Source organism: Typopeltis vanoorti, chromosome 1 (genome assembly GCF_054136105.1).
Source record: "Typopeltis vanoorti isolate ZY-2024b chromosome 1, IOZ_Tvanoo_1.0, whole genome shotgun sequence".
NCBI lineage: Eukaryota > Metazoa > Arthropoda > Arachnida > Uropygi > Thelyphonidae > Typopeltis > Typopeltis vanoorti.
The window spans coordinates 118,707,696-118,722,143 of NC_143549.1; the positions used below are offsets into that span (position 1 = coordinate 118,707,696).

General features: G+C 35.1%; 1 protein-coding gene across 1 annotated transcript in view; it reads right to left on the reverse strand.

The window, feature by feature from the left end:
• LOC150110350 (uncharacterized) overlaps positions 1 to 14,448 on the reverse strand; it is a 163,440-nt gene that overhangs the window by 37,413 nt on the left and 111,579 nt on the right. Inside the window, exons 18-19 of the mRNA XM_090396379.1 lie at positions 6,677 to 6,814; positions 103 to 242 (exon numbers count right to left, since the gene is read on the reverse strand). Of these exons, the coding sequence (XP_090252505.1) occupies positions 103 to 242; positions 6,677 to 6,814 (278 nt within the window). The remainder of the gene's footprint in view (positions 1 to 102; positions 243 to 6,676; positions 6,815 to 14,448) is intronic.

A 14,448-nucleotide genomic window follows, 5' to 3' on the forward strand; every position in this document is an offset into this window, starting at 1 on the left:
AAATATGTATTAGAAGCGTGAGCTTATAGTCGTAACGCTTCCAGAGATTTAATCCGAGAGTAGATATGTAGGCATCCATCTCAATAAAAAGAAAATACTCACCGACTGCTTGATATCGTTTTTAAATGTTTTAAGATCAAGCCAATGTTCAAAGAATTGCTCTGATCTCCCATTGCCGTTTGCCTTTACTGGCGATCCATATTTAAGTCCAGGTATTAATCGGATGGTATATGAATGTCCAGCTGAAAATAAAGAATCACAATAAGGTATGGTAACAGAACACGATTCTAAACATGTACTTAAGTAAAAAAACACTGAGTAAACAGTTCTCATTCACTGAATAAAAATCCAGGCCAAATTGTAATTTCATAAGCACGATCTACTCTTACTAGAATCTTCAGCAAAAGTAGACCATTCGATCTATTTTAAAATTATCTTTCTTTTCAACGTCAAAAGGGGGGGGGGGCACGGAGGAGATCCCACATCCAATTGCAATCACGCAGATCTACTAGCCCATAAATGGGATGAATACTGGAATTGAGTACCGTGCAGATTATTCGCCTCAATGGAACGCACATTAATTGCCGTTTTTCTCTTCTTATCTCCATATTTATGAATAACATTTAAATTAAAAAAGTTCTGCCCTTCGGACACTTTATAAGCGGAATCCTATATCTTATTTTGTAAAGTGTAAAAATTAAAACTGAAATGAAAACATTACTTCTCGCATAATTTCTGGAAAAAATAATTTTTTTAAATATGCCATTTGTTATCCGAGTGTAAATTTTATTAATAACTGGCACCCAGATGGATGGGTGCTTACTGATGTGTCTTAATTAAGAAATGAATTAGAACAGATATGTGAAGTTCATTTATTTATTTATTTATTGCTGTTGGGATTGAACATATGTGAAAAGAACACAACATTGGATTACAGAAGTGACGAATTCAAATATTTTTAAGAAAGAGTTTAATTATAAGTTTATTAAGAGTGGCTTTATGTATAAATATGTGTGTAAAATATTAAATGAAACTCAAAGAAAAAATAAGGAAATAGTATAAGAGAATGAACAAGAGGAAGAAAATAAGCTATGTGAATATATATATATATTCAACTTTTTTTCACTTATTTTTAAATTATATGTACGACGACTAGGGAGGAACAACAGTTTTTCATGATATTCTTTCTTATACACTTTTACACATAATGTAAATCGTAGTGATGGGGAATTTTTGTGTATGCCCCGGCGACGATTACACGCAACAATTCACCTTCTGTTCATATTTTTCACCATTGAGTTGATTAATCCATGGTTACCATTCTGAGACTGTGAGATGTTTTTTCTAGAGTGTTTTAGTGTTCTTCTCTTCATCAATATAAAAGCGATCTTAAGCAATTTTTTAAGTTGCGTTTATGCCATAAAGCTGCTCTAGATGGACTTACGTGTTTAAGTTGAAAGCCTGAGATTATTATTACTACTGCTAATACTAATAATGGTAATAGATTCATTTCTTTCTGAGAGGCAGTTCCCTTAATTAATTTCACTTAACTAATTTACAAACCTTCACTTAACCTTCTTTTACAAAGAATTTTATAATCGCACGATACCCAATTTTATCCATTTCAAGGGATCCAAACAACACCTTTGCTTCAGGCAGCTGTGTAAAACAAACTACTTGATAGAATGACTTGTAATTTCACATGGATGCTTGTGACAGTTGTACCACCTTAGAAAAAAAAAATCTTGCCGATAGTGTTGCAATCTATGGGCGAGACCGGGAACTTTTCGGACCACCCACATAACATTTCAATTAGGCTCTATCCATAGGTGTTCCCTATTAGCTGATTTAATAGTGAATCTATAATACAGGGGTGGTGGAGGCATAAAATAACTTTCCCTCTTTGGAGGCATCTGTTGCTAAAACCAATAAACGGGATGAGACCAAATTTTATATTGAGACTTTTGAAGACATGGAGAGATGATTTCCGCGAAAAAAAAAATAGTACCAAAAGTCGCCGATAGGGGAATTTTTGGCGCTGGCGGAACCGAAAACAAGCGGTAATTACATTGAAGGCAGATAAAATGGAATAATAACATTGCTACGGTGTAAGCGACAGCCGCTTGAATGAGTGACGCGGCTGTCACTCATTCCAACTCATGAGTCACTCATGTGGCACGTTACAACGATATGTGGCGGGTAACAAAGATAATAATAATAATAATTAAACGAAAACATAAAAATTGCGAGAGACTCAGAAATTAATGTAGTGATTGAACTCACAGGGAATAATCAGAATCAAGACCCCCTGGACCACATACACGATTTTCAATGTGCTGACCTTCCTTGTGTACAACAAATTGCATCCAGTGTGCGACATACTTTACAGCTGAGAGTAAGGAGTCGGATTGGATTTTCGTAACAGCCCGTTTTATGTTCTCTTTGAAGACATACAAGTTGGAAACGTCACCCACATACACAACGGATTTCAAATATCCCCACAGCCAAAAGTCACATGGAGTGATGCCCGGGGATCGAGGAGGCCATGTCGTCGGAAAGAACTGACTGTAACCCTCTCATTACTGAATGCTGGCGTAAATGGCGTTGATCCGGACGTTCAATGTGTCGCCATGCTCCATGCTGCATAAAATTTACGTCAAAACATTGTCTTTGCTGCAATGCAGGAATGACAAAATTTTCTAGCACTCGTCGATGAATCCTCCAGTAGTGGAACAGGTTACAGGGCATGTAAGGATAATACGCTGAAAAAAGTATGGTCCTATTATGAAATCAGCTATGAATCCACACCACACGGATACGTTGGAGAATGCAATGGTACTTGGTGGATCGCTTGGGATGTTCAGATGCACAAATTCTGCAGTTGTGAGTGTTGACCGACCTATTCAGATAAAACTGGGCTTCATCACCACAATATTCTCCAAGGCCAGTCATTGTCGACCTCCATTCGGGCAAGAAACATTAGCGCGGAGGTCATGCGCTTATCATAATCTGTGGTAGTTAGTGCTTGCACACGACTGAACGTATACTTATAGAAGTGAAGCATTTCCCCTAAGATTTTCCAGACTGTACCACAAGCTATATCAAGTTTGTGAGCTATGGCCCTTGGACCAGTACTGGTCCCTGTGTGTCAAACACCGCAGTAGAAAGGTCTTTTACTGTCTCCTCTTGCATTGCTTTCGTCCTCTGCCAGGTCTAACTCCTAGTGATCCAATTTCTTCAAACTTCTTAATCATAGCTCTCAGTGCTACAGCTGACATAGGACCTGTACGCAGGTTATGAAGCCTTCAAAATTCCCGAAGGGCCGCTACGGCATTGCACTGTTTAAGGTAAAACAACTTAACAAGTAAAGTAAAGTTTACTTAACAAGTAAAGTTGGACGCGCAATATGCGTCTTAGCTTGCGCTAAGGCAAGGTAGGACGCATATTGAGCACAATTCGTCAGTCATTTGAATAACTGTCTGAACGTTCCCAATCCCTTTTTAAGTGATATTGGTGGCGGTGCTGTCAAGTACTCACAGTAAAATTTGCATAATCCTTTCTACCTGCGTTTACTGCAAATATCTGACTGCTTTCGACTCCGCCAGCGCAAAACTTTCCCCTATCGGCGACTTTTAGCACTAAACCTTTTTTTCGCGGAATTCATCTCCCCATGCCTTCGAAAGTCTCAATATAAAATGTCGTCTCATTCTGTGTATTAATTTTAGCTACAGATACCTCCAAAGAGGGAAAGTTAATTTATCGCCACCTTGTACATTCTGTGCTCCATTGGTTCATATATTTTTCTTCTTTAGTAGGCTTCATATTCTTTACTACCAAGTAATGATTTACCGTTTTTCTTTTACTATTGGTACTCATTTGGTGTGGTTTTCTCTGCTTGTTTTCTCTGATAATAATAACAATAACAGATATTATCTGCGAACAAAACTTATGAATTGAACAAAATCAGAACAATGAACCCTTAGGCTATACCAGTGATCCGATACATGGCTGGGATAAAATACTTGACAGAAGACGACCTGAAGAAATGTCATAAAACTAGAAAATTAATGAGTATGCATCATGCATTACATCCGCGAAGTGATGTTGACCTGCACTAACTTCCAAGAAGATTAAGTGGACTAGAGATCTTCTGCAAGTGAGACAGATTGTTGAAGAAGAAATGAGTTGAAAATCAACAATAGCACTGAGCAAATGCTTCAATCCATTTCACAAGAAGGCCTTTTAAGAGCAAGAAGAAACAAATCCGATTACAAAAAGAAACAGCAAAATAACCGATATGTGCGCTGGAAAAATAAACCCTTGCGTGGCCAATTTCTTCCAGATACTAAGGGAAAGAAATGATGTGAACAAAACTTGGCAATGGCTGCAATATGAATATATCAAAAAAGAATCAGAAGGATTTATTCTAGCCGCTCAAGGACAGGAATGACAAACTAATGTAATTAAAGTTAAAATTTTAAACAGCAAATTCAGATTATGCAACCAGAAAGATGAGGCTGTAGAACATATGATCAGTGTCTGCCAAAACTGATTACATATGCCGCCTGATGAATTAGTCAAAACAATTCATTAGCGTGTCTTAAAAAAATATAGTTTTCCCTACGTCTGATAACTGGTAGCAGCATAAAATAGAGACAGTATTGAACACCGAAACAGCAAAAATTCTCCAGGGATTAAGTACAAAGTGATCGGCATTTTGAATACAATAGACCTGACATCACAATTATTGAACATTACGAAGTTTGGATTATTGACATTGCAGTACCCAGCGATAAAATCAAAAACAAAGAATTTTTTATAAAAAAATCACTGAATATTGATATCTAGTAATCGAATTTTAAACACACCAAAATCATCCCAATTGTTATCGGTGCAATTTCAAAGAAGCTACCAAACTATTTATAATAATTAATCATCAACGAAGTGACTACATGTGATCTACAAAAACGGTACTACTTGGAACAGTAAATATTTCAAGACCCTACCTGGTAGACTATTCTTAGATTCTTGGGAAGAATCTGAATTGCTTGAAAATCACCAGTCAAATTGTTGTTTGAATGATATCTTGATTTGAATGTGTTTCAATTGTGCGAATAAAGTAGTAGTAGTTAGTATTAGTATTAGTAATAGTAATAGTATTAGTATTATTATAATTAGTAGTAATACTTAGAAGCGTTCTATGATATCAACAGTATTAAATGACTATTCGTCTTTTTTGATTAATTCAGTTACTGCATATTGCATTGACATTGGTTTCTGTTAAGATTAAAAACCGCGTTTCGCTGTCAAATGTAAGCAACTGCCATTAGCAACTAACTCTGCCGAAGGAACGGCCACAACAGCTGGATAATTTATAACTCATTGAATTTGCCATTGATTCCCCATGTATCGGCTTCAAAAATAAAAACGTATAACTATACAAATAAGCGTTAATGACAAATAGGACAAATATAAATATATTTTCCTGAAAGTTTAGGAAAAATATATACAGGGTGTTCGGGATAAATTTGACATATTTATAATTAATTATATTTTTCCGTAAGTTACATGTATTAACACACACTTCTCTTCATTTAAAAGTTTGGACCCTTCTTCATTCATATACAAGATGTCAGAAAGGATGGATAGCTGGAACCCACCTGAATCATGGAAGAGAATAACTTGTATCATGATGATTCGTGCCCGCCATCAAAATAAGGATATTACGACTGCTGCCCAATGCTCCCTGAATACAGTAAAAACAATCAGGCATGAACTAGAGAGTTGCAATGGTGACTACGAGGATGTAGCAAGAAGAAAGATCCCTAGCAGACGATCTGATTGCGTTCGTACAGCAGAATTCCTCGCAAATCTGCAGGAACAGGTGTTGAAGAACCCTGGCATTGGAATTCGGGCTTTGTTCGTGGAGTTGCTAACTGTAGTCAAGCCCTGGATAACAAGGGTAGCCAATGGTAGGCCGTATGTATGGCAGCAGGATTCGGCCCCTTGCCACACCTCTGGGAAAAGTCAAAAATGGTTGTCTGAAAATTTCTACAACTTCACCAGTCCAAATGTTTGGCCTCCAAACTCCCCAGACCTTAACCCCATGGATTATTTTGTATGGGGCGCAGTTGAAAAAGACACCAATCGCACTTCCAGTAATACAAAAGCCCAGTTAATGGATAAAATTAAAACAGTTTTTGCGGCCCTTCCCAGGGAGACTGTAGCGTCAGCTTGTTCGAGGTTCCGAAGCAGAATTGAAGCTGTGATCGATGCTAATGGTGGTTATTTTGAGTAAATCTTGTTGATAGTATTGTAATTAACTCTGCCTGTAATGTTTTTTTGTCAATTCATTAAATTTAATAGATACAAAGAAGATTTTCTTTTTCCTTACGAAACTGTCAAATTTATCCCGAACACCCTGTACATTATGCGTGGACAATTAACATCAGCTCTTATCACAGTGATCCCCCTAGATTGATGAAGAGGGAAAAAAGCCTTAATGGGAAAAATATAAGAATTGAAGAAAAGAAAATGTTAAATATGGTATTTGTTAAAAGGAAAGCTGCATGGTACGTGTGTTTTATATCTTCTTTACAACGATATAGTTTTGCAAATAAATTACAACTTTATACTGTTATTAAAATGTTAAGATAAGTATTTTACGGATACTTACCAATAGTACAGTGTTGTCCAGTACGGTATTCGGAAAATCCTGCTGGGCAAGTGCAATTTGGTTTATTATTTTGGTTAACCATACAAAGGGCGCCATGTGCAATGCAATCTTTCTTGTGTTTATCTTTTTCACATATTACTGGAAAAAATATTCGAATAAATATTCTGTGCAATGAAAACAATAAATATATTAATTATAAGGTAAGTAGAACTAATGAATAATACAAAAGTTAACTGGTATCCTTTTTAAAAAGTATTCTTCCGTTTGTCAAAAATTGAGATTAACACACGCAATATAGTAATGAGTGCGCTCTTCATCGTATTTCAACGAAAGATTGCAAAATCTCCAAACTCCATTTTTACTCTTTACCTTATTGATCACACACGAAGCACATTAGTGCTGTGTGTATGTGTGATCAATGCGTTAAAGGAAAAAATGAGGAATCTCTTGATGTGTTTCTTTTCCAGCTGGAGGACAAGCGAAAACAGATGGTAATGAGGAAATAACTTGGCTGCATCTGTGAAAGGAAGCATCACTAGAATGCTTTCTAATGTCATTCGTTTTTATGCAGGAGTTTGGTGTACCACTGAAAAGGGGTGAGCGATATTACAAAGATGGTTGGATTGAGATTTATATATTGCTATCTGTTGGTGTATGAAAAGGCGGCACTTAAGTTTCTGACCTTGTTTAGAGATCTGGTAAAGATATTCATGATATTAGTTTTTGTTTTTCTTCCTGCGATTAACGTGTGTTTATCTTTGCGTAATGTTAATATCTATTTAACTTTGTATGATGTTACAGGACGTTGAAGGGACTAGGAGGCGAAATTACCATCTGAATAGGAAGCGAGCTTTTTGCATTTTGGGAATATCAAAATCATACCTCTTTTTACTTTGCAGTTTGTTTCATTATGCAGTGTAGCCCTAAGGAGAAGCTGCAGTCGTTTTACGGTCTTGATGTCATCCGATTTGTTACTGTAATGCCAAAAGATTCCAGATTGTTACTGTACCTAGATAATCCTCATGATGCTGCTAACCTGTCTGCAAGTAAAGATAAAAACTAACTGCAAATTTCCAATACTGTGGATCGTCCTTCTTTCAGGTGGCTGATGCTGTTAGATGTAGTTCAGATGCTTTTAGATGACGCAACTTCCCTTTCAGAACGATCAGTGGAAACGGAGAAAGAAAACTCAATGTCACCAACCAAGTATCGACTTCAGTGCTTGGGCGTTTGGAAACCACTGAAAGCGGTAAAGAAATGCTGATATTTTTATATTTTCATCTTTCCGTGGTGTTTCACATCGTGCATGTTATTATTAAGGTGAATGCTGGTTAATGTGCGTGGAACAAAAAATCGGTTTTTATGTTGTTAGTCTTTTTTTCTTGCTTTTCATGTGTTTTTTATGTTTTTTTTGTGAGAATTTTTCTAAAGAATGAATAGCAGTAATAATAATAATAATAATAATAATAATAATAATAATAATAATCTGCTTACGCCTTTTATTCTCTTATAGGGAGTAGGCGAAGCCTACGTACCCTATTTAGCTTTTTGGAGACTGTGGGCAGTTCATCCTCCACCAGCACCCAATCAGAGATAGATAGTTGGTCCATGACAAGCACTAACTATAAGTTAGTGCTAGTCATGATGAAGACAGATAGGAAAACAAGTGCCGCCATCTCTTGATGCCATACTCTAACAGGATGTGCTAATATCTGAAATAATATGAGTTTACGGTCGATTTTTTGGAGTTTACGGGATAAAAAACTCGAGATTCCGGAGTTTCTTTGTATATTCTTTCAAGGTTACTGAGGAGAAAATAAGCAAAAAGTAAAGAGATATAGTGAAGGTGAAAGATTTGGGAATCACATAGAGGAATTATTCTCCTTTCTGTGCATGTAATCTGGAAATATAAGTATAATTAAATTTATCAATATGATCTAGGGATAATCACATTAGTCTTGGATATTAAGGAAGAAGCAATTACATTTTGTTATTAATTGATACACTCATACATACAAAGAGCTACATTCTCCCAAGATAGACTTGGTCGCTGTGGGAAAAGTGGACTAAACAATCTCGCATATATGACAACCTTTGAAAACAAACCTTTGAAAACAGCTGTGAGGATTTACAGGCTGAATATAATAATAATAATAATCAGTATTTGATTGTATGTATGTATGTATTAACCGTAAAGATGTAAAATTGTTCTGTGGTCATTTCTGATTGACGTATTGGGGCCCTCAAGTGTTCATTATAGTTGGATTTTTTAGAGGAAAACAGAAGATATTTTTCTCAAATCAAATAAACAAACAAAAATAATTTTATCTTACAAAACACGGCTCAGCTAACTCAACAACACGCTCTTTACTTGGCAGTAGCCTAACCGCATTAAAAATTCATTTCCTGCAGGTGATAAAGGTTATGAAAATTGAAAGAAGCAAGCTAGAAGAGTCACAACTGTTACACGGAAAGCTAAGTCTGAGTATGAAAAGAAATTCGTTCTGCAAGCTAAAGACAACCCAAAAGCTATCGGTATGCTGAAAGTAAAGGTAAGAATGAATATGAAAGAATAAATCTTTCATATGAATTCCCATTTTGATAAGACATATCAACTCTATGATGTATGCAACATTGAGTTCACTGCTACCTTTTCAATAAATGAAGAAACTCAATTGTGTGAAGAGGAGGGGTTAGAGCTGTTGCAGAAATTAAATAACAGTTCAGCAATGGGGACTGATGGGATAACAGCACGGGTGATACGACAGGGTTCAGCTGAACTGGCTATACCTTTGACAAGGCTATATACTTTGAATCTTAGAACACAAAAGATTCACAAGGAATGGACACAATGTGTGGCAATCCCATTCAACAAGGGCGATCCAAAGACCGACGTATCCAACTATCGACCAATCAGTTTCTCAGGTGATGGTGATGATTTAGGAAAAATTGGTTAGTACTCACATTCAGAAATAGGTTGACCGTGAATGTCTATTTTGCAATGCATCGTATGAGTTTATTAAGGGAAGATCATGTTTTAGCAACTTGATCACATTCTATAATAATGTTACGATTGAACTGGACAAGAGGAATAGATACACAATGACAATCTTAGATTTTGCTAAGGCTTTTGAAAGAATACAGCATGGAAGACATTTGCATACATTGGAGAATATGGGTCTGGATTATAGAATATTAGCGTGAATAAGAGAATGGCTGACTGACAGATATCAAAAAAGTGTTGTACGGGAGATGTGAGTTTGAAATATTTAAGGTAACTAGTAATGTACCACAAGGACCAGTCCTTTGCCCAATGTTATTCAATCTTTACATTAAAATCCTTTCCAATATGATTGCGAAAGATTTGACAGGCGATATGCAGTTATTTGCTAATGATGCAAAGATAGGGAGGGCGATCAGAAATGCTGCTGATATGCAGTTCTTGCCGAATGATTGAGTTCAATGTCAGTAAATGGAAAGTCATACACTTTGAAGATATTCGATATCCAATGTGATATTATATTGTTGGGATTATGCTAGAAGAAACTGATCATGCCAGGGATTGTGGAGTGTTAATAGATAGCAAGTTGAAGTTCAGGGAGACCATGTACAACTCAGAAGATAACTGCAGTGCTGAAAAAACTTTAACATCTAAAGATAAAGAAGTTAATTTGCCTCTTTACAAGCCTTTAATCAGAACTCACTTGAATTATTGTGTCCAGATCTGGTCTCCTTGTTTTCTATGTAAGTCTGATAGCCCTGAGAATGCAAAGGAGAATGTTAAAAATGATATCAGGATTGTGGCATACTGATTAGAAAAACAGATTGAGAATTTGTAGGCTGCAGACACTAAAAATCAGGAGAATGAGTGGGTGATATGATTCAGTTGTACAAACCTCTGAAAGGGTTATATAGGATTTTAGTTGATGTAATTTTTTATTTTATGGAAGGTGGGGAAAGAGTAAGAGTGCATCCTTTGAAGCTGAGAATGAATTCCGCTAAGAAGAGGGTGAGGTATAGATTTTTCTCTCAGTGGCTGATGGGTGATTGGAATGGATTGCCATTAGATGTTGTGTGTGCAAGCGGTGTTAATAAATTCAAGAATCGTGTTACAGCTGGCATGTGTATGATGTGACCTCCATAGATCCCTGACTCGCTTGAGGTCTCTCTTTAATAATAATAATAAACGTTGATAAGAAAATATCCAAAAATAAGTACTCATACAGTAGCACCTGCCTTCAGTCTCAAAAAGTTAGATAGAGCTAAACGGACTCGCCTACTCTCTATACGGTAATAAAAAAGGCATCAGTTGATTTGATTTAATTTGGTTTAACAGTAGCACCTTTCTCCTGTTGTGTACAAAAATATAATTGATTGATGCTAACAGATCTGTAAGGTTCGATGGTCCAGCTAATAAGATCTCTTCTCTACAGGAGACCCAAGCATATTCATATTAAAGAAATACGGTCTCTAACCATTTTCTAGGAAAATTTACTCTTACATGTACAAGTTTTCAGAAGTTTCTTTTAGATTGCTGTAGCAAACACACCCTCACTCCTTTATTTTCAGAGTTCTGTGTAGATTATAAAGAATTTAGAATATATCACAAGAATTATATTTAAAGGGATAAAATTCTGCTCAGCTGATAAACTGCCGTCCAACTGGTAACAGTCACGAAAAACAAGTAGCGTGAGTTGATAAAAAAATAGTGACGGTTTTCTGGCTCAATATGCCCCTGGAAGTCACTTTTTTTCATTAGTTTTTCAGTCGCTTTCGTCAAAATAACTTCATATTGGCAACATTGGAATCACGAATTCTATTATATCGCTATTATTACTATTATTAATAATAATAATTTCTTTTCACGATGAAAGAATTGTCGGTCTTGATAATTTTGTTTGTTAATAGCTTTTTTTATTGGCGACGGTTTGAAGTTTCTTTACTGGTATACACTTGATTCATGACTATAATTGTTATCGCTAACGCTGAGTGAAATCCAGGATCAATTTCCATGGATTTTGTCTATCTTGCTGCAAACATTCACCTGAAAAATAATGGAGTATTACAAATGCACGAGTCCCATGTTCCGAGACAATTAAGTCATATCCAAGCATTAAGAAATGACGAAATTCCATTTCGAAGAAAACGACTGAGATCACCTGTTTTTTTTTATGCCAAGAGGAAAAGCAATTTTATAAATATTTTGAAGTTGTAGAAGGCGATATTGGTTTTTATAACAGTATTACCTCCCTTCCAAAAAAAAGTCGATTAACTGTAGTGAAAGTATCTCAGGGAAGTCATCTCAGGATGAAATATTCCGAGAACAGTGTATAAAGACTAATATGGTACTGTCTAAGACCTTATATGAAGCAGTGTGGCAATCTCACATTAGAAATGAAGTTTATCTTAAGACAAGTGTAATATACTTGGCCATTTATGCCTGCATGTCGTTGCATGTATCCTGTTTGCAATTAAATCTGTGAGGTGAATGTATTTCATGAAATGAATATATTCTCTAGTGATGTTATGAGAATGAAAATCCCAAAATTGAAAAACGGAAAATAAATTATAATATTTTATTTTTAGGCAGTGATATCACCAAAACCAAACTCTTAGTGACGTCTCTAATAGTTTGGTTTTGAAATAAAGCTTAAAAGACCTTATTGCAGAAGTTATCAAATATGACGTCACATCATTACTAGTGATTTCGACAAGCATTATATATATATATATATATATATATATATAATATATATATATATATATATATATATATATATATATATATAATATATATATATATATATATATATATATATATATATATATATATATATATATATATATATATATATATATATATATATATAATATATATATATATATATATATATATATATATATATATATATATATATATATATATATATATATATATATATATAGCCACTTTTGGCCTCTAGTTAGCGGAGAGGTAGTCTCACGGTGGACGATAAAAGTCATTTCCCACCTAAAGACAATCCTAAACATTTATAATTACTTTGAGGTTTTAACTCACATCATGTTTGTTGGAAAGCAGGTACTTTAATCACTCAGTCAACCAAGGCTGCTAAATGCATGAATATCTTTCATATTCATTTGATTGTGATTTATGAATTGATACACTAATAAATTTCTACCGTAAATAAAACACTTTACATATGTTTTCGTTTCTTGAAGAAACGACCATTCACATATGCAAGTGTTATGATTGAGTTTATGTGATATTGTGGATACAGAAACCATAGTAGAAGTAAACTTATACGCGATACTGCTTGACCGTTACATTTCACCATAACTTACTGGCCAAACCCTTGATGATAAGTTTACTTACGCTATGGTTTCTGTATCCACAATATCACATAAACTCAATCATAACTTGCATATGTGAATGGTCGTTTCTTCAAGAAACGAAAACATATGTAAAGTGTTTTATTTACGGTAGAAATTTATTAATGTATCATTACATAAATCACTGCACAAATGAATATGGAAGATATTCATGCATTTAGCAGCCTTGGTTGACTGAGTGATGAACGTATCTGCTCTCCAACAAATATGATGCGGGTTAAAACCTCAAAGTAATTATGAATGTTTAGGATTGTCTTTAGGTGGGAAATGACTTGTCGTCCACCCTGAGACTACCTCTCCGCTAACTCGAGGTCGAAAAATCAACAGTAATGAAGTAACGTCTTATTTGAGAACTTCTACAATAAGGTGTTTTAAGCTTTATTTTACAGAGCTGTTTCATGTGATACTGCTTTTAAATGAATTCTCAATTATGTTACATTATATATGAAATAATTTGATTATTGGTCACTGTAGCATTGTTTCCATTTATGTCATTAATATTTCTTTAATATTTCATTAATATTTTAATGAATCAAACAATTAGAATATTATTTTGGGAAAGAGAGAGAGAGATTCATCGAATGGTGAATTAGAGCTATGGAAAATAATCATATAGGAAGACAGATATAGAATATTAATTTATTTGTTTGTAAAGGATATTATATGTTTTAGGTCATCATCATCAGCAAATTCCTGACATATACCCTCAAGGGGTACAGGATAAGATAGTAATACATGAAAAATGTAATCATTACTAACTTCCTATCTACAATTTTTCTCCAAATCAGTCCGTTACTTGTCAAGACTCCAACATTATCAGATCTTATATTTCTATCGTCAAAGGCAATTTGTACCGTATCAATCTACTTATATCTTGGTCTTCCTCTGGGTGGTTTTCCTGCCAACCTGGCAGAGAACACTTGTTTTGCTAATCTTTCCTCGCTCATTCTGTTTAAGTGACCATACCACCCGAGATTAGCTCTGCTAACGCATTCTTGGATGCTACCAACGTCCAGTTCTTTCCTAATATCCTCGTTTTGGATATGATATTGCCATTGATGCCATCTGTTCACGCCTCTAATCTTTCTCAGGACTCTCATATCTGCGGTCTCTAGTCTTTAGTCAAGTGTTTAGTCAAGAGTTGGGTCAGATCCATAACTTATGGATCTTACCCAGCTCTCAGATCCATAAGTTAAAACTGGTTCGAACATTGTCTTGTATACAGCTAATTTAGCTGTTCTGACTAATTTCCCTCTTATTACATATGAATTTATTCAATTAACTTCCTACCATACCATCTTTGTTGATTTTGTTGTCTATTTCCACATTTAATTTACCATCTTCACTAAATGTTGAAATAGACAACAGAATCAACAAAGCTG